Source organism: Aethalodelphis obliquidens, unplaced genomic scaffold (assembly GCF_003676395.1).
Source record: "Aethalodelphis obliquidens isolate GAN/ISIS:26980383/991018 unplaced genomic scaffold, ASM367639v1 scaffold50, whole genome shotgun sequence".
Lineage (NCBI taxonomy): Eukaryota > Metazoa > Chordata > Mammalia > Artiodactyla > Delphinidae > Aethalodelphis > Aethalodelphis obliquidens.
The window spans coordinates 2898113-2920142 of NW_020837994.1; the positions used below are offsets into that span (position 1 = coordinate 2898113).

The following is a 22030-nucleotide window of genomic DNA, read 5'->3' on the forward strand; positions in this document are numbered from 1 at the left end:
CACACACACACACACACACACACACACACACACACACACACACACACCCTGTATCTTTTGCTCTATCTATCTGTGTATCGGTCTATCTTTTAAAAACCATGCATTCATACCAACATCTCCATTTTCAATCCAACTGAACTCAGTTCATTTGTAACTCCATTCTCCGGCAGTGAAAAACCTGGCTTCCACTGTCCTCAACATCTTTACTCATGCTTAGAATACACAGAAAGTGGCTTTAGAATTGCTAATCCTTACCACTATAAGAAGCAGACCTATACATTAGAGTTCAGTGTTTACAGTTTTTTTTCCCTGAAGTAAAAGCCATATACAATGAAATGCACAGATTTTAACTATGTAATTTGCTGAGCTTTGATAAGTGCATACATACCTGTCAAGATATGTACATTTCCTATCATTTCAGAAAGTTCCCTTGTGCCCAAGCCCTCCCCCCACAAAAGGAAACCATTTTTCACCACAGATTTGTTTTGCCTCTTTTAGAACCTCATATAAATGGAATCATCGTGCAGTATGTATTTTTTTTTCATATTCTATTTTACATTCTTGCCTTGCCTTTTCAGCTGTACTTCTTTGCATTGATTTTTTAATCATTGCTTTAGGGATTACTATATGTACGCTTAACTACTTCATGTAAAACAGGAGAACCTGGCAACAGTATCGTTCCAGTTGGCCACCTTGTCTCATTTGTGCTATTACTTTCATATTTGTGAACCTATATATATGTTATAAAACCCTTTATACAGTTATAGCTTTTGCTTTAAACAGACATATATGATATAAATAAAATAAGAAAAATACATGGTCTTTTATATTTACTCCATGTTTACCATTGCCAGTGCTTTTTATTCCTTCTTAAAGATCCAGGTTTCTATCTGGTGTCATTTCTCTTCAGCCTGAAGAACTTCCTTTAGCATTTCTTGTAGTACAGGTCTGCCTGGTTATTCCTAGACCTTAATGTTTATCTTCATTTTTAAATGAAACTCTACCCCTATCTAGAAGGGTTGCTAAAACAATTATGGTGGGATAGAGACTGGGGGTCATGTAAGAATGGAGTTCTGTTGATCTTAGGTTGAAATTCTTGGATGGTGTGGAATCAGAATAAAGCTGATTGCACAATGTGTTTATTGTGTTATTATCATGCTATTTATCGATAATCTTTTGGTGTCCTCAAACATCCATTTTGGTTAATTGGACATTCATTCACTCATTCAGCAAATATATATATTTTTAATTAATTAATTAATTTATGGCCGTGTTGGGTCTTTGTTGCTGCGTGCAGGCTTTCTCTAGTTGTGGCGAGCAGGGGCTACCCTTTGTTGTGGTGCACAGTCTTCTCATTGCGGTGGCCTCTCTTGTTGCAGAGCATGGGCTCTACGCTCGCGGGCTTCAGTAGTTGCGGCGTGTGGACTCAGTAGTTGTGGCTCATGGGCTCTAGAGCACAGGCTGAGTAGTTGTGGCGCACGGGCTTAGTTGCTCTGTGGCATGTGGGATCTTCCCGGACCAGGGCTCGAGCCCATGTCCCCTGCATTAGCAGGCAGATTCTTAACCACTGCGCCACCAGCAGCAAATATTTATTGAGCACATAGCAGGTACTTTTCAAACTTTGGGGATCTTGTGGTAAACAAATCAGGCAATGTTTCTATCAGAGCTTTTATTTTAATGCAAGAAAATCAGACAATAAAAATATACAAGTGAAAAAGATAGATCAGACGTAAGTGCCATGAAACTGGAAGTCATGTTCCCACTCCTGAAATGTCAACAGCCAAACCCACAAAAACACATACATCAATATATCCCCTAAAACAAAAACACTGCCCTACTCTGTCCCCACTTTGGTCAGGAAGAAAAACTGCCACAAAGCAAAGACTAATTACCCTTATATGAGGACCTTTTGATTTACTGATTTGTGTAATATGAAAATTGATAATTTAATGAAATTAATTATAGTTACATTCAGCAATGAAAGCCCTAACATTTAATGTAAGGGAAATAAATGAAAGTAAGTAATCGATGCATTGTAGTTCACGTCTATTGATAATATTAAAGCCCCTTAACTTTTTCACTTTTCAAAGAATGTTTCAACTATCTGGATAATCCTCTTAATGAAAAACAAAGTTCTTTCAGAGCATAAAGTTGACCATGCCATTCTTAACCTTAAAACCTTTCAGTAGCCCCACGTCTTGTACACAGTAAAGTACCACCTCCTTGGCAAGGAGTCTCGTGTTGGTCTCTCCAGCTCTGCGTCCTGCCGCTCTTGTGTTGTGTGCTCCAGCAGTTGTCTTAGTTCCCTGACCACACTGTGCTATTTCACACCTCTGAGCCCTTGTATATTATTTTCCCTTTGCCTGCAATTCCTTATTTTAATCTGGTGAACTACTGTTTGTCCTATAAAAGCCAAGTTTCATAGCCTGTGTGCTGTCTTTCCCCTGTGCCTTCCAAGTTTATTATTCCCTCCTGTGCTACTTTGTAACCTTTTGCATATTGCACTTTTCATGAAACAATGTAATTATTTAAAGGGAGGTTTGAATCCAGCAACAAGTTGGAGGTACTTTGAGGGCATTGTGTATAAGTTGCTTCTTAATAATTGTGTATTGTGTTGAATAAATAAATGAATTACCATAGGAAGCCATGTTAATGAGAGATTAGAATATATGCTCCTTCTATTGACTATAATAAATAAGCAGAGAAATTAAAAAGTACCGATATCACCCTCTTTATGTTAATTGGAATGTCTTCTTAAGTTTGCAATTTAGTATATTTATAAGTTCTTTTGGTTAAAGAACAAAATGATGTACAACCTAACTGAAATAACTGTAAACCGTAAACATTTAGGGTCTTCCTAAAGCATGTTTTCATTTCCATCAACAGAATCCAACATGGCGGAGTCTTGATTTTGGAATAATGCCGGACCGTCTCGATACATCTGTGTCTTGTTTCGTGGTGAAGATTTGGGGTGGAAAGGAGGACATCTACCAGCTGTTGATTGAATGGAAAGTCTGTTTGGATGGGCTGAAATATTTGGGTCAGCAGGTAATTTTTAGACTGCAGTTTCAAGTAGTTGTCTTCTCTAAATGAACAGTCTAGCTTTTTCTGTTGAATCTTCTGATTCTACATTTCCTATTATAAAGAGAGACCCTTTATGATTGTTCACTTACTTACAGAAATTTGAGTCATTGCCAGGTTTAAAAAATGACTGAAAATATTTATGAAGAACTGCCTTAAGCTGATAATTTAAGAGGATATTTTTTTGGGGGGGCAGGTAGAAAAGCATATGCTTTCTCATAGCACTCTGCTTGTTCTGTCCTATTGGATGTTTCCCCTAGAATCTGAAAATTAAGTTGAAAATAAGCACTCTCTTATGACCAGTAGAGTGGGGTTATTCCAAGAATAAGAAGAGCTTCTGTTTATTGAGCACAGGGATGACAAATGCCTGGCTCATATACTGCTACCCATTCCCCATGACTGATGTAGCTAACTCATCATAGCACTCTTACAGCTGAGCTCAGAAGTAGCTCCATAATCCTTTCTAACACAGTGTTCCAGGATGCAACTAGAAACATATCAGCATTGCATCTGAAATGAAACCTGTTTGCCATACCCAGACGTAAGTAATTACAGTTAATGTTTATAGTGACCTTGTGAAAGTTGATATTATTGCCCATAGTTTCCTGATGGGAAAATTGTGCCTCAGAGAATTTAAGAAAGTATCAAGATCACACTGCTAGGTGGAGCTGGGATTTAAATTAGGCCTGACTTAAAAATTCATTCTCTTTCTGCTGTACCACACTGGTATATACATGTAGTCCTTGGTAACCACTCAGCCCACATTGGAATAAATGCCATTTCTATTTTGTGATACCTGTGGGACTACTGATAAAGGTAACCCTAAAATGTTAGTTATATCTACAAACATGCTTCATATTTTTTACTATTTATTCAGTATATACTTTCTGGTATGTTTCTTTTAGAGAAACAATTCTACATTTTTCTTTTTCAGATTAAAAAAAAAGCAAAACAGCTCTTCCCTTATTTTGCATACTATACTTTATTTTGTGTTCTTTTATAGTGACCAGAACAATGCATGCAATGAATATTTTGCTTAACTAAATTCTAACCTGCTACAAATTCTGTTTTATTTTTATTTTTTTTCTTTTGTTTTAGGGCTGGTCTTAATTAAAACTCATGAAGTACTGACTTGTGGCTTAGGGTCTTTCTCCTCTCTTTTAGTACCAAATGCTTGTTGCCTTTAGCCTGGCTAACCAGCCCTGCCCTGAGGCACGTACTCTTTCTATCTTGCTACATGCCGGAGTTGGCTCTCTGTGTATAGATTATGATATTAAGCACTTGTTTATGTTGTGTGGGGGTGGGGCTTCTTAACATTAGAGTTGCAGGGCTATAGGCTTGTAGGGGAGGGGTTTTTTTTGGCCAGAGAAGATGGCCTTCATCATGCTTTTCAGTTCACACATTCCTTAGGTGGTTGTTTTCTTAAAATACCCAGCTGTGCTTATGTCTAACTTACCCTAATTTCAGAGAGTTAGCATTCAGGTGCCTTCTTACAAAGTTGGTTATGTTGGTATCGCAGAGAACAAGAGAAAGAGAAAACATTTTTCTAAGCCAACTAGACACTTAATATCCTGTAGAAAGTCACTTATGAAATAGGTATAACAAGTAACAGGCTACTAGAAAATCAGATATAATAGAATTACAAATTTTTAGAGGAAAGCAAGGCTAAGATGTGTTAGGTTAATAGCCAGGATCACTGAGGTTCATTGATTGGTCATCTGCTTTCTAGCAGGCATCGTTCTTAGTGTTAAGGATCCAGAGATGAGTCAGATAAGGTTCTTAGACCCGGTAAACTGATGATCGGTGAATAGCTGCAAAGAGAGCTATGGGAGTATGTTTAAGAGGTATGTAGACAGACCTGGATAGAGTCAGGGAATGGATGACTTTTGAAAGAAATTTTTTTACAGGTTAGGTTTTTTTGAGTTATAATTTACATACAATAAAATTTACCCTTTTAATGTATACAGTTCAATGAGTTTGACAAATGTATGAAGTAAGTAACCATCACTACAATGAATAATGCTGCTGTGAATATTTAAATATAGGTCTTTGTGTTGATGTAAGTTGTCATTTCTCTTGAATAAATACCCAGTATTGGAATTTCTGGTTCTAATGGTAAGTGCTATGTTGAAATTTATAAGAAACTGTGAAACTCTTTTTTCAGGGTGACTGTCATTCTGCCTTCCCATCAGCAATGTATGATAGTTCCTTATCTTTGTAAGGGCTTATTATTGTCAGTCTTTTTAATTTTCACTATTCTGATAAAGTGGTATCTCATACTGATTTTAATTTTCCTAATGATGAAATGATGTTGTGCATTTAAAAGATACGTTTATCTGCCATCAATCCCCCTACCTTCTTTTTTTGTGAAATGTTCATTCAGATCTTTTGCCCATTTTTTATTTGCTTGATTGATTTCTCATTATTGTGACTTGTAAAATTTCTTTAGGTGTTCTGTATGAGTTAGTCCTTTATGAGATATATATTTTCCAAATATTTTCTGCTAATCTGTGGCTTGTCTTTTCATTATTTTTAAGTGTCATACTTTTTTTTTACATGGATCATCATAGCATCTTTCTTTTTCTTTTTTTTTTTTAACATCTTTATTCGGGTATAATTGCTTTACAATGGTGTGTTAGTTTCTGCTTTATAACAAAGTGAATCAGTTATACATATACATATGTTCCCATATTTCTTCCCTCTTGCATCTCCCTCCTTCCCACCCTCCCTATCCCACCCCTCCAGGGGGTCACAAAGCACGGAGCTGATCTCCCTGTGCTCTGCGGCTGCTTCCCACTAGCTATCTACCTTACGTTTGGTAGTGTATATATGTCCATGCCTCTCTCTCGCTTTGTCACAGCTCACCCTTCCCCCTCCCCATATCCTCAAGTCCGTTCTCCAGTAGGTCTGTGTATTTATTCCTGTCTTGCCCCTAGGTTCTTCATGACATTTTTTTTTCTTGAAATTCCATATATATGTGTTAGCATACGGTATTTGTCTTTTTCTTTCTGACTTACTTCACTCTGTATGACAGACTCTAGGTCTATCCACCTCATTACATATAGCTCACTTTCGTTTCTTTTTATGGCTGAATAATATTCCATTGTATGTATGTGCCACATCTTCTTTATCCATTCATCCGATGGTGGGCACTTAGGTTGTTTCCATCTCCGGGCTATTGTAAATAGAGGTGCAATGAACATTTTGGTACATGACTCTTTTTGAATTTTGGTTTTCTCAGGGTATATGCCCAGTAGTGGGATTGCTGGGTCATATGGTAGTTCTATTTGTAGTTTTTTAAGGAACCTCCATACTGTTCTCCATAGTGGCTGAACCAATTCACATTCCCACCGGCAGTGCAAGAGTGTTCCCTTTTCTCCACACCCTCTCCAGCATTTATTGTTTCTAGATTTTTTGATGATGGCCATTCTGACTGGTGTGAGATGATATCTCATTGTAGTTTTGATTTGCATTTCTCTAATGATTAATGATGTTGAGCATTCTTTCATGTGTTTGTTGGCAGTCTGTATATCTTCTTTGGAGAAATGTCTATTTAGGTCTTCTGCCCATTTTTGGATTGGGTTGTTTGTTGTTTTGTTATTGAGCTGCATGAGATGCTTGTAAATTTTGGAAATTAATCCTTTGTCAGTTGCTTCATTTTCAAATATTTTCTCCCATTCTGAGGGTTATCTTTTCGTCTTGTTTATGGTCTCCTTTGCTGTGCAAAAGCTTTGAAGTTTCATTAGGTCCCATTTGTTTATTTTTGTTTTTATTTCCATTTCTCTAGGAGGTGGGTCAAAAAGGGTCTTGCTGTGATTTATGTCATAGAGTGTTCTGCCTATATTTTCCTCTAAGAGTTTGATAGTGTCTGGCCTTACATTTAGGTCTTTAATCCATTTTGAGCTTATTTTTGTGTATGGTGTTAGGGAGTGATCTAATCTCATACTTTTACATGTACCTGTCCAGTTTTCCCAGCACCACTTATTGAAGAGGCTGTCCTTTCTCCACTGTACATTCCTCCCTCCTTTATCAAAGATAAGGTGACCATATGTGCATGGGTTTATCTCTGGGCTTTCCATCCTGTTCCATTGATCTATCTTTCTGTTTTTGTGCCAGTACCATACTGTCTTGATTACTGTAGCTTTGTAGTATAGTCTGAAGTCAGGGAGCCTGATTCCTCCAGCTCTGTTTTTCGTTCTCAAGATTGCTTCCCCTATTCAGGGTCTTTTGTGTTTCCATACAAATTGTGAAATTTTTTGTTCTAGTTCTCTGAAAAATGCCATTGGCAGTTTGATAGGGATTGCATTGAATCTATAGATTGCTTTGGGTAGTATAGTCATTTTCACAATGTTGATTCTTCCAATCCAAGCACATGGTATATTTCTCCATCTATTTGTATCATCTTTAATTTCTTTCATCAGTGTCTTATAATTTTCTGCATACAGGTCTTTTGTCTCCTTAGGTAGGTTTATTCCTAGATATTTTATTCTTTTTGTTGCAATGGTAAATGGGAGTGTTTTCTTGATTTCACTTTCAGATTTTTCATCATTAGAGTATAGGAATGCCAGAGATTTCTGTGCATTAATTTTGTATCCTGCTACTTTACCAAATTCATTGATTAGCTCTAGTAGTTTTCTGGTAGCATCTTTAGGATTCTCTATGTATAGTATCATGTCATCTGCAAACAGTGACAGCTTTACTTCTTTTCCGATTTGGATTCCTTTTATTTCCTTTTCTTCTCTGATTGCTGTGGCTAAAACTTCCAAAACTATGTTGAATAAGAGTGGTGAGAGTGGGCACCCTTGTCTTGTTCCTGATCTTAGTGGAAATGATTTCAGTTTTTCACCATTGAGGATGATGTTGGCTGTGAGCTTGTCACATATGGCCTTTATTATGTTGAGGAAAGTTCCCTCTATGCCTACTTTCTGCAGAGTTTTTATCATAAATGGGTGTTGAATTTTGTCAAAAGCTTTCTCTGCATCTATTGAGATGATCATATGGTTTTTCTCCTTCAATTTGTTAATATGGTTTATCACATAGATAGATTTGCGTATATTGAAGAATCCTTGCATTCCTGGAACAAACCCCACTTGATCATGTTGTATGATCCTTTTAATGTGTTGTTGGATTCTGTTTGCTAGTATTTTGTTGAGGATTTTTGCATCTATATTTATCAGTGATATTGGCCTGTAGTTTTCTTTCTTTGTGACATCCTTGTCTCGTTTTGGTATCAAGGTGATGGTGGCCTCGTAGAAGGAATTTGGGAGTGTTCCTCCCTCTGCTATATTTTGGAAGAGTTTGAGAAGGATAGGTGTTAGCTCTTCTCTAAATGTTTGATAGAATTTGCCTGTGAAGCCATCTGGTCCTGGGCTTTTGTTTGTTGGAAGATTTTTAATCACAGTTTCAATTTCAGTGCTTGTGATTGGTCTGTTCATATTTTCTATTTCTTCCTGATTCAGTCTTGGCAGGTTGTGCATTTCTAAGAATTTGTCCATTTCTTCCAGGTTGTCCATTTTATTGGCATAGAGTTGCTTGTAGTAATCTCTCATGATCTTTTGTATTTCTGCAGTGTCAGTTGTTACTTCTCCTTTTTCATTTCTAATTCTATTGATTTGAGTCTTCTTCCTTTTTTTTTTGATGAGTCTGGCTAATGGTTTATCTATTTTGTTTATCTTCTCAAAGAACCAGCTTTTAGTTTCATCTTTGCTATTGTTTCCTTCATTTCTTTGTCATTTATTTCTGATCTGATTTTTATGATTTCTTTCCTTCTGCTAAGGAAGGGTTTTTTTTGTTCTTCTTTCTCTAATTGCTTTAGATGCAAGCGTAGGTTGTTTATTCGAGATGTTTCCTGCTTCTTAAGGTGGGCTTGTATTGCTATAAACTTCCCTCTTAGAACTGCTTTTGCTGCATCCCATAGGTTTTGGGTCGTTGGGTCTCCATTGTCATTTGTTTCTAGGTATTTTTTGATTTCCTCTTTGATTTCTTCAGTGATCACTTTGTTATTAAGTAGTGTATTGTTTAGCCTCCATGTGTTTGTATTTTTTATAGATCTTTTCCTGTAATTGATATCTAGTCTCATGGTGTTGTGGTCGGAAAAGATACTTGATACAGTTTCAATTTTCTTAAATTTACCAAGGCTTGATTTGTGACCCAATATATGATCTATCCTGGAAAGTGTTCCATGAGCACTTGAGAAAAATGTGTATTCTGTTGTTTTTGGATGGAGTGTCCTATAAATATCAATTAAGTCCATCTTGTTTAATGTATCATTTAAAGCTTGTGTTTCCTTATTTATTTTCATTTTGGATGATCTGTCCATTGGTGAAAGTGGGGTGTTAAAGTCCCCTACTATGAATGTGTTACTGTCCATTTCCCCTTTTATGGCTGTTAGTATTTGCCTTATGTATTGAGGTGCTCCTATGTTGGGTGCATAAATATTTACAATTGTTATATCTTCTTCTTGGATCGATCCCTTGATCATTATGTAGTGTCCTTCTTTGTCTCTTCTAATAGTCTTTATTTTAAAGTCTATTTTGTCTGATATGAGAATTGCTACTCCAGCTTTCTTTTGGTTTCCATTTGCATGGAATATCTTTTTCCATCCCCTTACTTTCAGTCTGTATGTGACTCTAGGTCTGAAGTGGGTCTCTTGTAGACAGCATATATATGGGTCTTGTTTTTGTATCCATTCAGCCAATCTGTGTCTTTTGGTGGGAGCATTTAGTCCATTTACATTTAAGGTAATTATAGATATGTATGTTCCTATTCCCATTTTCTAAATTGTTTTGGGTTCGTTACTATAGGTCTTTTCCTTCTCTTGTGTTTCTTGCCTAGAGAAGTTCCTTTAGCATTTGTTGTAAAGCTGGTTTGGTGGTGCTGAACTCTCTCAGCTTTTGCTTGTCTGTAAAGGTTTTAATTTCTCCATCAAATCTGAATGAGATCCTTGCTGGGTAGAGTAATCTTGGTTGCAGGTTTTTCTCCTTCATCATTTTCAATATGTCTTGCCAGTCCCTTCTGGCTTGCAGAGTTTCTGCTGAGAGATCAGCTGTTAACCTTATGGGGATTCCCTTGTGTGTTATTTGTTGTTTTTCCCTTGCTGCTTTTAATATGCTTTCTTTGTATTTAATTTTTGACAGTTTGATTAATATGTGTCTTGGCATATTTCTCCTTGGATTTATCCTGTATGGGACTCTCTGTGCTTCCTGGACTTGATTAACTATTTCCCTTCCCATATTAGGGAATTTTCAACCATAATCTCTTCAAATATTTTCTCAGTCCCTTTCTTTTTCTCTTCTTCTTCTGGAACCCCTATAATTCGAATGTTGGTGTGTTTAATGTTGTCCCAGAGGTCTCTGAGACTCTCCTCAGTTCTTTTCATTCTTTTTTCTTTATTCTGCTCTGCAGTAGTTATTTCCACTATTTTATCTTCCAGGTCACTTATCCATTCTTCTGCCTCAGTTATTCTGCTATTGATCCCATCTAGAGTCTTTTTCATTTCACTTATTGTGTTGTTCATCATTGTTTGTTTCATCTTTAGTGCTTCTAGGTTCTTGTTTATGGTTTCTTGCATTTTCTCCATTCTATGTCCAAGATTTTGGATCATCTTTACTATCATTATTCTGAATTCTTTTTCAGGTAGACTGCCTATTTCCTCTTCATTTGTTAGGTCTGGTGCATTTTTATCTTGCTCCTTCATCTGCTGTGTGTTTTTCTGTCTTCTCATTTTGCTTATCTTACTGTTTTTGGGGTCTCATTTTTGCAGGCTGCAGGTTCGTAGTTCCCGTTGTTTTTGGTGTCTGTCCCCAGTGGCTAAGGTTGCTTCAGTGGGTTTTGTCGGCTTCCTGCTGGAGGGGACTAGTGCCTGTGTTCTGGTGGATGAGGCTGGATCTTGTCTCTCCAGTGGGCAGGTCCACGTCTGGTGGTGTGTTTTTGGGTGTCTGTGGACTTATTATGATTTTAGGCAGCCTCTCTGCTAATGGGTGGGGTTGTGTTCCTGTTTTGTTAGTTGTTTGGCATAGGTTGTCCAGCACTGTAGCTTGCTGGTCATTGAGTGAAGCTGGGTGCTGGTGTTGAGATGGAGATCTCTGGGAGATTTTCGCTGTTTGATATTATGTGGAGCTGGGAGGTCTCTTGTTGACCAGTGCCCTGAAGTTGGCTCTCCCACCTCAGAGGCACAGCACTGACTCCTGGCTGCAGCACCAAGAGCCTTTCATCCACACGGGTCAGAATAAAAGGGAGAAAAAGTAGAGAGAAAGAATAGGAAGGGAGGAAGGGAGGAAGGGAGGAAGGGAGGAAGGAAGGAAGGAAGGAAGGAGAAAAGAAGGAAAGAAAGGAGGGAGGGAGGAAGGAAGGAGGGAAGGAAGGAAGGAAAAAAGAAAGAAGATACAGTAAAATAAAATAAAGTATAATAAAGTTATTAAATTAAAAAATAATTTAGAAAAAAAAAGGACGGATAGAACCTTAGGACAAATGGTGGAAGCAAAGCTATACAGACAAAATCTTACACAGAAGCATACACATACACCCTCACAAAAAGAGGTAAAGGGGAAAAAATCATAAATCTTGCTCTCAAAGTCCACCTCCTCAATTTGGGATGATTCGTTGTCTAAAGGAGGGAAGGAAGGGAGGGAGGGAGGGAGGAAGGAAGGAAGGGAGGAAGGGAGGGAGGGAGGGAGGGAGGGAGGGAGGGGGGAAAAGTATAATAAAGTTATTAAAATTAATTATTAAGAAAAATTTTTTTTAAAAAAACGGACGGATAGAACCCTAGGACAAATGGTGGAAGCAAAGCTATACAGACAAAGTCTCACACAGAAGCATACACATACACACTCACAAAAAGAGGAAAAGGGGAAAAAAATCATAAATCTTGCTCTCGAAGTCCACCTCCTCAATTTGGGATGATTCGTTGTCTATTCATGTATTCCACAGATGCAGGGTATATCAAGTTGATTGCGGAGCTTTAATCCGCTGCTTCTGAGGCTGCTGGGAGAGATTTCCCTCTCTCTTCTTTGTTCTCACAGCTCACAGGTGCTCAGTTTTGGATTTGGCCCCGCCTCTGCATGTAGGTCGCTGGAGGGCGTCTGTTTTTTGCTCAGACAGGACGGGGTTAAAGGAGCCGGTGATTCGGCGGCTCTGGCGCACTCAGGCGGGGGCGGGGGGGGGGGGGGGGGGGGGGCGCACGGCGGGCGGGGCGGGCCTGCGGCGGCCGAGGCCCGCATGACGTTGCACGAGCCTGAGGCGCGCCGTGCGTTCTCCTGGGGAAGTTGTCCGTGGGTCCCGGGAACCTGGCAGTGGTGGGCTGCACAGGCTCCCCGGAAGAGAGGTGTGGATAGTGCCCTGTGCTCGCACACAGGCCCCTTGGTGGCGGCAGCAGCAGCCTTAGCGTCTCCTGCCCGTCTCTGGGGTCCGCGCTTTTAGCCGCGGCTCGCGCCCGTCTCTGAGGTCCGTGCTTTTAGCCGCGGCTCGCGCCCGTCTCTGGAGTTCCTTTAAGCAGCGCTCTTAAACCCCTGTCCTCGCGCACCAGGAAACAAAGAGGTAAGAAAAAGTCTCTTGCCTCTTCGGCAGGTCCAGACTTTTCCCCGGACTCCCTCTCGGCTAAGCGTGGCGCACTAATCCCCTGCATGCTGTGTTCACGCCGCCAACCCCAGTCCTTTCCCTGCGCTCCGACCGAAGCCCGAGCCTCAGCTCCCAGCCCCGCCTGTCCTGGCGGGTGAGCAGACAAGCCTCTCGGGCTGGTGAGTGCCGGTCGGCACCGATCCTCTATGCGGGAATCTCCCCGCTTTGCCCTCCGCACCCCTGTTGCTGCGCTCTCCTCCGCGGCTGCGAAGCTCCCCCGTCCTCCTCCCGCAGTCTCCGCCCGCGAAGGGGCTTCCTAGTGTGTGGAGACCTTTCCTTCTTCACAGCTCCCTCCCACTGGTGCAGGTGCCGTCCCTATTCTTTTGTCTCTGTTTTTTCTTTTTTTTTTCTTTTGTCCTACCCAGGTACGTGGGGAGTTTCTTGCCTTTTGGGAGGTCTGAGGTCTTCTGCCAGCATTCAGTAGGTGTTCTGTATGACTTGTTCCACGTGTAGATGTATTTCTGGTGTATCTGTGGGGAGGAAGGTGATCTCCGCGTCTTACTCTTCCGCCATCTTCCCAGCCCCTCCCTTTTTCTCTTGATTACTCTGAGTAGAGATTTATCAGTTTTATCAGCTTTTCAAAGATCTAGTGTTTGGTTTTGCAATATTGTGTTTTATAAGAAATATATATATATTTGATGCACAGTTCTTGGCTCACTTCTAGAACTCTTGGAATTTCCTAAGTGTTGAATGTGATAAAGATGTCTTTTGTTATGTTAATGAGGTGACTTTTGAAAAGCACCTAAGGGTGGGGGCTGGTTGCCTACGGAGCAACCATGTGATAAGAGGATTAGAGGATTGGAACTTTCGGTCCCACCGTCTGACCTCTTGGGAGAGGAGAGGGATTGGAGGTTGAATCAATTGCCAGTGGTCAATGATTTAATCAGTCATGCCTGTGTAATAAAGCCTCCATAAAAACTCCAAAGGATGGGGTTCTGAGAGCTTCTGAGTTGGTGAACACATAGAGATTGGGCAGTATGGTGCACTTTGAGAGGGCATAGAAGCTTTGTGCCCTTTCCCCATACCTTGCCCTATGCAGCTCTTCTATTTGGCTGTTCCCTGAGTTACATTCTTAATAAACTGGTGATCAGTAAGTAAAATATTTCTCTGAGTTCTGCGAGCCACGCTAGCAAATTAATCGAACCTGAGGACTAGGTTGTGGGAACCTCTGATTTACAGCCAGTTGGTCAGAAGTACAGGTAACACCTGCACTTGGGATTGATATTCTAAATTGGAACCTCTAATCTGTAGCCAGTTAATTAGAAGCACAGATTGCAATCTGGGTCTTTGACTGGCCTTCCATGTGTGTGGGGCAGTCTTGTAGGACTGAACCCTTAACCTGTGGAATCTGATGCAGGCCTGAGAGCAGGACACCCTGCTGGTGTCCAAGAATTGCTTATTGTTGGTGTGGGAACTACCCACCCACCCCATTGAAATTGGGTTGCAGATCACTGAAAGAGGTTTCACTTATTATCTTTTTCAATTTCATTGATTTCTGCTTTTTTCCTTTTTTAAAAAAATATTTATTGGGGCTTCCCTGGTGGCGCAGTGGTTGAGAGTCCGCCTGCCGATGCAGGGGACACGGGTTCGTGCCCTAGTCCGGGAAGATCCCACATGCCGTGGAGCGGCTGGGCCGGTGAGCCATGGCCGCTGAGCCTGCGCGTCTGGAGCCTGTGCTCCGCAACGGGAGAGGCCACAACAGTGAGAGGCCTGCGTACCGGGAAAAAAAAAAAAAAATAAAGAAAATAAAATTATTTATTTGGCTGTGCCAGGTCTTAGTTGCAGCATGTGGGATCTAATTACCTGACCAGGGATCAAACCTGGGCCTCCTGCATTGGGAGCGCAGAGTCTTAACCACTGAAGCACCAGGAAAGTCCCTCGTTGGTTTCTGCTTTTACTCTTATTATTTTCTTCCTTTTGCCTGCTTTGGGTTTAATTTGTTCTAATTTGCTAGTTTCTTAAACTAGGATTCCTGGATTACTGATTTGAGACTTCTCTTTTCTAAAGTAAGCATTTAATAAATTTTCCTCTAAGCATTGCTTTAGCTGTGACCCACAATTTTGATACTGCATTTTCGTTTTTGTTCAATTTGAAATATTTCCTAATTTCTCTTTTATTTCTTCTTGACCGAAGGGTTATTGAGAGGTATGCTGTTTAATTTTCATACATTTGTGGAGTTTTCAGATATCCTTCTTTTGTTGATTTCCACTTTAATTCTGTCGTGTTTAGAGAAAATCGTGTTATTTTAATCCTTTCAACCTTTTTGAGATTTATTTTATGGTCTGTCTTGGTAAGTGTTTCATGTACATGTCATGTGTATTTTGCTGTCATTTGAATGGACAGAGTGATGATGCAGCTTGTCCACAGTAGCCGGAGCTACAACTACAAGCCAATTTCCTGAATAGCCTTTAGAGACAAGAGAGTTAATCAGGAAGTTTTCCCCAGAAGTCATGAACTAAAGTTGGTTTTGACTTGAATTTTGATGACAAAGAAGCAGAGGAGTTTGAAAATAGCTCTATTCAAGGTGGGAATTTGGAGAATTTGTTGATAATGCTTATATGGGGCACTTGCGGTGGCAGAAGTTCTTGTGCTTAGTTTAAGTGGTTAGAACTTTGTATTAATACCAACAGCGATTGTATACTCTTCCAGTGTTTGGGTATCTTTTTACATTCATACAATCATTTTACATGCACCCAGTGACTTTGGGCCTTTTGAAGGTCATGTGAGCAAGTATTATTTTCCTGTCAGTATTTGACTGAGAAAACAGAAGCTCAGAGAAATTAAGTAACTTGTTAAAGGTCACACAGTGATTGGTGGATTTAGGCTATTATTTGTTCCATTGCTCAGACTATATTTATTATTCATTTCACCAACTTTGATTATCTGTCTTTAAAAAGTGTGCCTTTTTTCATAGAGGGATCAAAATACAAGATTGTGGTTGAATTAAAAGGCTCTATATTCTGTAGTCTCCATATTAAGATTCTGACACGTTTTGGGGTCAGTAATCTATAATTAATGGTAAAGGATAGTAAGTAGTATGGAGTATCATGCAGCCTGTTTTGTTAATTTTCTTTATTAATTGGGAACAAAGGGCTCTATGGTTGACTGATTCTGATTTTTTCCCCCAGTATTGTTTGTGTCTAACTTCCAAAAGTACTTTCATATCCAGTGATACTTGGATTCATTTCATCTGTATGACACCACAATAAAACAGAACAAGGAGTGTTTCTGCTTTTGGCTGATGAGGGATTTAAAGCATGGCCCATTAACATTGATTAGCGATTATATATTGAGTAGAGTGCTAGGCACTAGGGCTATAAAGTCAGAGTTCCTTATGAAGCACTAGAAGGTTGGAATTAGAACTCAGATCACTTCAATTTTTTTTCTTTTTAAGCCCAGTATCTTTTCAAGTCCTAGAAACATGTTGTGTCATACTTTTCAACAATTTAATGCCCATCTTTATGAGGCGTATGCTTTGAAAACTTTACCTTCATGTTAGATTCACTCCTGCCCATGATCTCACCCCACCCTTTCTTTAAATGGCATGTATTTTTCTGATTTTAAAAGTGATCCATGTACTTTGTGGACAATTTGGAAAATTTTGAAAAGCACAGAGAGGAGAAAAAAAAATTATGTGCACTCCTTCTGCCCAGCTGCAACCATTGTTAACATTTTGATGCATATGATTTTATTTAATCTTTTTTCTCCTGAGGTATATATGTGTGTAAAATATTCTATGTTTGTAAAATTTTGAGTTTCTTCTAATCTTAAAACTGATTTCGTAGTGCTTTCTCTTTTTCTCTCATAAAATGAAACACTTCTTGAAATTGGTTTATAGTTTTCATTATAAGTTTATTATTGCAGGCCCATCTTTTGGTATTGTATTCAGTTAAGTAAATGATGTAGGTAAACAGGGAGCATGTGATTAATTTTGCTTTAGTAATAGATTTAGCAGGTATGGAAGTCAAATAAATGTTCACAGGAATCTTCTACTGCTGGCTTTGACCTTTCTATCTCTAGCTAGAAAGAAGAGATGAAATATTCTATTCTGGTAATCCCCCACTTGAACCCTCACATTAATCCTTCACTGCAGAAGCAATTAAAATTTTTTTAGCCACAATTCTTTCTGATCAAGTAACTAAATCTGTTTTTATAGACTTTATACTATTTTGAGTTTAAAAAAAAATCTTAGTTCTTCAATTTTAAAAGTTTTAATTCTCCCACCTTTTAGGTGAAGTTTAATTCGAGGTTGGCACTGACTGAAGCTCGAATCAGTTGCATTTGAAAGAGAGTAGTAGACAGAAAATAATTAGACTTTTAAAGACTTTGAGGATTGGATATTATCTTTAAAATGTCTTTTTGAAATTAGAAAATAATATTTATCTTTTATGTTTTTTCTAGGGCTTCATGTTTTTTAAAGCACTCTAATAGACTAACTGGGCTGTGTTTTCTTTGAGATCAGAGAATGTAGAGTGTGCCTCTGAATCCCCTATGCTTAAGGAATATGCTTTCTGTAACAACCTCAAGAAGTGTTTGTGAAAAATGTGTGTGAATGATGGTGCCTGTGATCTCATGTGATGATTTTGCGAGGACTTTGACTAAAGCAGGAAACTCTAAATTGATCACCTGGTCTTATGATAAGTGTTTTGTTTTCTGCTGGCTTGTTAGACGTAGCCAACCTATTTCTCAACATTGAAGTAGGTCCTGTCATTTTCTAATCACATTAAAACTTGATTGGAATGAGATGAACTAATAATGTGTTTTCCTCCTCTCTTAGATTCATGCCCGCAACCAAAATGAAATAATTTTTGGGCTGAATGATGGCTATTATGGTGCTCCATTTGAACATAAGGTAAGGGGATTTGCATAACACTGTGAGTTTTGTTTAGTGCAGGTGTGCTTTGATGTATCAGGTAAAAGCTCTGTGTAAATAGAATCGTATTTTAAGTATCATTGTAAGTTTGTTTAGTGTGGCTTAGGGTGAATGCTTAAAGTGAAAACTCATTTTGTAACCACATCAACACATCTTTTCTAAATCCAGATTATATTAATTTTCCTAAGAGAAAATCTTATGTAGCTGTTTTCTACATAATTCTTTAGAGGTTAAGGAAGAATAATAAATTTTAATTAAGTGTAATACAATTTTATTAACTGTTTCAGAAATCTTTTACAACTTTGAATAAATTTAAGAAACCTGAGGCAAGTTATATTGTAGTCATTTATATTATAGTCTGTGCTGTCTCTGTATCTAAAGGTGATTAGAGAAAGGAGAGGTATTTACCAAGTACCTGCTATCTGTGGCACCATGCCAGGCGCTTCATGTTCTTTATCCTACTTAATACTAGCCACAAACCAATGAGGTGAATTTTCTACATTATTTCCTCTTAGTGATCATGTTGTTTTCTAATTCTTGGTTGTCTGAAATGCTATTGCTAGAATGCTTCATTCATTCAACAGCTATTTACTGAGCACCTGCTGTACCTCAGCTATTGTGCTCTAAGTGCTAAGGGTACAATGGTGAGCAAACAGATTTTTTTTCCCTGCTGTCATGGAGTGTATGAGGGAGACAAGCACTGATAAGGTAACCTGATAGATAACTATATAAACACAATGTTGGTGGGTGCTATAAAAGCATGTGATGAGGATCTTACCTACTTTAGTGGCTCAAGAGAGTTCTATGGGGACTTGACTTTTAAGGTTACAATCCAGAGGATGAATAGAAATGAACAATGTGGAGGGATGGAGGCTGAACAGAGAGAGCATTCCAGGTAGAGGAGGGTAACATGTTGGAAGGCTATGAAGTGCTAGGGGAAGTGGTGAGTTTTCGGGACTGAAGGAAGGTCTGGGTGATAAGGGAGAAGGATACCAGAGGAGGCTGGAGAGGTAGACAGGGACCACATAACACAGAACCTTTTGAAGGGTTTTATCCTAAGAGCAGTAGCGTGTGTTGAAGGATTTTTAGCGTGGCAGAGATATGATTAGATTTGTGTTTTAATAATTTCACTCTGGCTGCTTTAAGGACTGATTGTAGAAGAGGCAAGAATATATGTGGGAAGACAGTAAGAAGGATCTTACAGTACAGAGGGTAAGAGATTTGATACTTTGAAACAGGTTTATGGTAGAATAGCAGGTAGATTTAGGAAAGCTTTAGGGAGGTAAAATCAGTAGGACTTGGTGATGGTTTGAATTTAGGGTGTAGGGAAAAAGAAGGTGTTAAAGGATGACTTTCGGGTTTCTGGCTTAGATGAAGTAACCAGATGGATGAAGGTGCCAGGCCCTGAGAGAACTAAGGACACTGGAGGAAGACAGCTTCGTTGGAGGCAGATCGTGAGTGAGTTGAGATTTGATCACATGGGCTTTGAGATACCTTCAAGATATCCATGTGTAAAGTAGGCATTTGGATTAGATGAGTCTGGAGTTCAGAGGAGAGAAGTAGGTTAGAGATTTAAATATAGAGATATAATAATGGCAAATAGTTATTGAAATCGTGAGTTCAGATAAGATAGACCAGTGACAAGCTGTACAGTGAGAAAAAAGGGGCTTAATAGCAGGGGGCCTGTGAGGGTCTCCAACTTTTAGAGGCCAAATATGGGAGGAGGCTTTGGAAAAGGTGGCTGAGAAGGAATGGTGAGAGATAGATGAGCAAAAGAGAGTGAAGTCTCTTGTGGAATCTCAGAGGCTAAAGAAAGAGAGGTTTTTGTTTTGGTTTGGCTTTTGGTTTTTAAGGAGAGGGTGGTCAAAAAAGATGAAGACTGAAAAAGGCCCATTCAGTTGGGCAAAATGCAAGCTATTCTAGGTGACTTCATCAAAACTCAGTTGAAGCTCTATTAAGCTTTTTTTCTTTATTTTAAAGCCCTCATCTTCTAAGTTCCTATAGTATATCAGCACCCTATGTACACCTTTGACATAGGTTTTACCACTTTATAGCTCTTTATTCCTTTCTAGTCTGTAAGCTTCTTAAGGACAGATTTCCATATGTAATTTTGAATTCCTAGTACCTATCATAGTCCTTGACATGGTATTTGCTTAGTAAAAATGTTTTATTTAATGAGAGAATTGTGGGAACTGCCAGTGCTGTTGTTTGTAATGTCCCATTTATAGGGTTTAGCCATCCTGAGTCTGTTGAAGGATTAAGCTCCTCCTGTAACAGGTAACCAACTCACCACCTAGCACGATGTCTGGCATATAGTAATAATATTAATAGTTAACATCTGTTGAATGTATTATGTATCAAACAATGTTTTAAGAGCTTTATATCTCTTACTGTATGTAATCTCCCTAAGAATTTTGTAGCCAGAGGCTAATAGTAGTTGAGATTTCGGGTAGGTCAATAACTAATAACCCTTTCTTCTTCTCCTGAATTTGGAACAAGTTTAGAAATAAGACAGGTGATAAATGGAGATCAGAATGTTGGCGTTATTACTGATAAAACTAATTGGCAAATGTGGCTTAAATTGTGCAACTGAAAGAGCTTGTATATAGTACTTTCTCCCAAAATGAATCCCCATACCACTAAATAACAAAACAAGCAAAACTGCGTTCTTCCCCTTATGGGGACAGATCCTGACCCTCCAAGACAAAAGCAGAATTTATGTGGACTTTACACAGGCTGTTCCTGAATCGGGGGGAACCTGGAAAGAACTAAGGCGGTCATGTTCAGTTTCGTCTCCCAAACTCAGCAGTCAAGCTCCTGCCTATTCTGGGGAGGAGTGAGTGAAGGACACAGAAAAAGTAGACTTTTTTTTTTTTTCTTTATAACCTTCTTTCCTGGGAAATGGAGTGGAAAGTTTTTCTCCTAATGTGGAAGCATGGGCATGCAGAGTAAGTGTTTCTCCCTAACAATAATAATAATGTCTAATGTTTAGTGAGCACTTATGTGCCAGGCACTATTCTAAGTGCTTTATATATTTTACCTCATTTAAACCCTACAATTGTCCTTTTATAGAAGAGGATGCTGGCACAGAGAACTTAAGTAACTTTCCCAAGATTACACAACTACTAAGTAGCAGAGCTGGGATTCAAGGCCAGATGATCAATAAATGTTCACTGAATACATGTTTTGTAATAAGTGGTACATTTTATTCTATAGTCCTTCAGTTAATAAGTTTTGTAAATTTATAAGGCATGCTTATCTTGCCCTGTACTAGCTTTTTTAAAAAAATTAATTAATTTACTTTTGGCTGCATTGGGTTCTCATTGCTGCGCGCGGGCTTTCTCTGGTTGCGGTGAGTGGGTGCTACTCTTCGTTGTGGTGCGCAGGCTTCTCATTGCAGTGTCTTCTCTTGTTGCAGAGCATGGGCTCTAGGAGCACAGGCTTAAGTAGATGTGGCACCTGGGCTCAGTAGTTGTGGCTCGTGAGCTCTAGAGCGCAGGCTCAGTAGTTGTGGCGCACGGGCTTAGTTCCTCCATGGCATGTGGAGTCTCTCCAGACCAGGGCTTGAACCCGTGTCCCCTGCATTGGCAGGTGGATTCTTAACCACTGCACCACCAAGGAAGTCCCCCTGTACCAGCTTTCAAATGAACACCTAACATATAGGTTGAATCTCCTTAAAAAGTTTTTTTTTCTTTCTTTCTTTTTCAAGAAAGCCATAAGCAGGGTTTCCAGTCAAGAAGGTATTATAAGTGCACACTGTGAGACCCTCTGCTGAACCAAACAAAAAATAGCAATTGATGAAATCAGAGAAGTTTAAAGAGGCATACCTTGCTAAAACAAGCAAAGAGCAAGATAATAAACGTCTCTGGAACAGAAATGGAATAGAAATGCAAAGACGTGGGCAGAAGCCTTGGGTGTTGGCTGAAAGATGTGCTCCTCTGGGCGAAATGAACACTAAATGAGCATAAAAGCTGAGTAGATGTGGCACCTGGGCTCAGGAGTTGTGGCTTGCGGGCTCTAGAACGCAGGCTCAGTAGTTGTGGCGCGCGGGCTTAGTTGCTCCGTGGCATGTGGGATCTTCCCAGACCAGGGCTCAAACCCGTGTCCCCTGCATTGGCAGGCGGATTCTTAACCACTGCACCACCAGGGAAGCCTTGACGTAAATGTTTTTAAACATTTATAGCAATTTGACATTATTGTGCCTTTTTTGTATTTTATAAAAGTATCAGCTCACAGTGGATTGAAGGAAAAGCAACCAACCCTTTCCCACAGAGAGTTTGAGGAGCACTGCTCTAGACAACAGTAATAAGGTGAGGGAGGCTGTTTTAAAGAGTAAGACTCATTGAGGTCGTTGAGTTGTTCCGGAGGAGGATAGAGACAGTAAACAAGTTTAGAATTTCTTAGAAAAACTTGTGGTCGAGTGTGCATGTTAAAAATGTAAAGATGGGCTTCCCTGGTGGC

At 39.3% G+C, this 22030-nt stretch overlaps 1 protein-coding gene across 1 annotated transcript in view; it reads left to right on the top strand.

The window, feature by feature from the left end:
• Nucleotides 1-22030, top strand: part of UVRAG (UV radiation resistance associated) — a 318729-nt gene that overhangs the window by 47301 nt on the left and 249398 nt on the right. Inside the window, exons 4-5 of the mRNA XM_027083424.1 lie at nt 2887-3048; nt 17474-17548. Of these exons, the coding sequence (XP_026939225.1) occupies nt 2887-3048; nt 17474-17548 (237 nt within the window). The remainder of the gene's footprint in view (nt 1-2886; nt 3049-17473; nt 17549-22030) is intronic.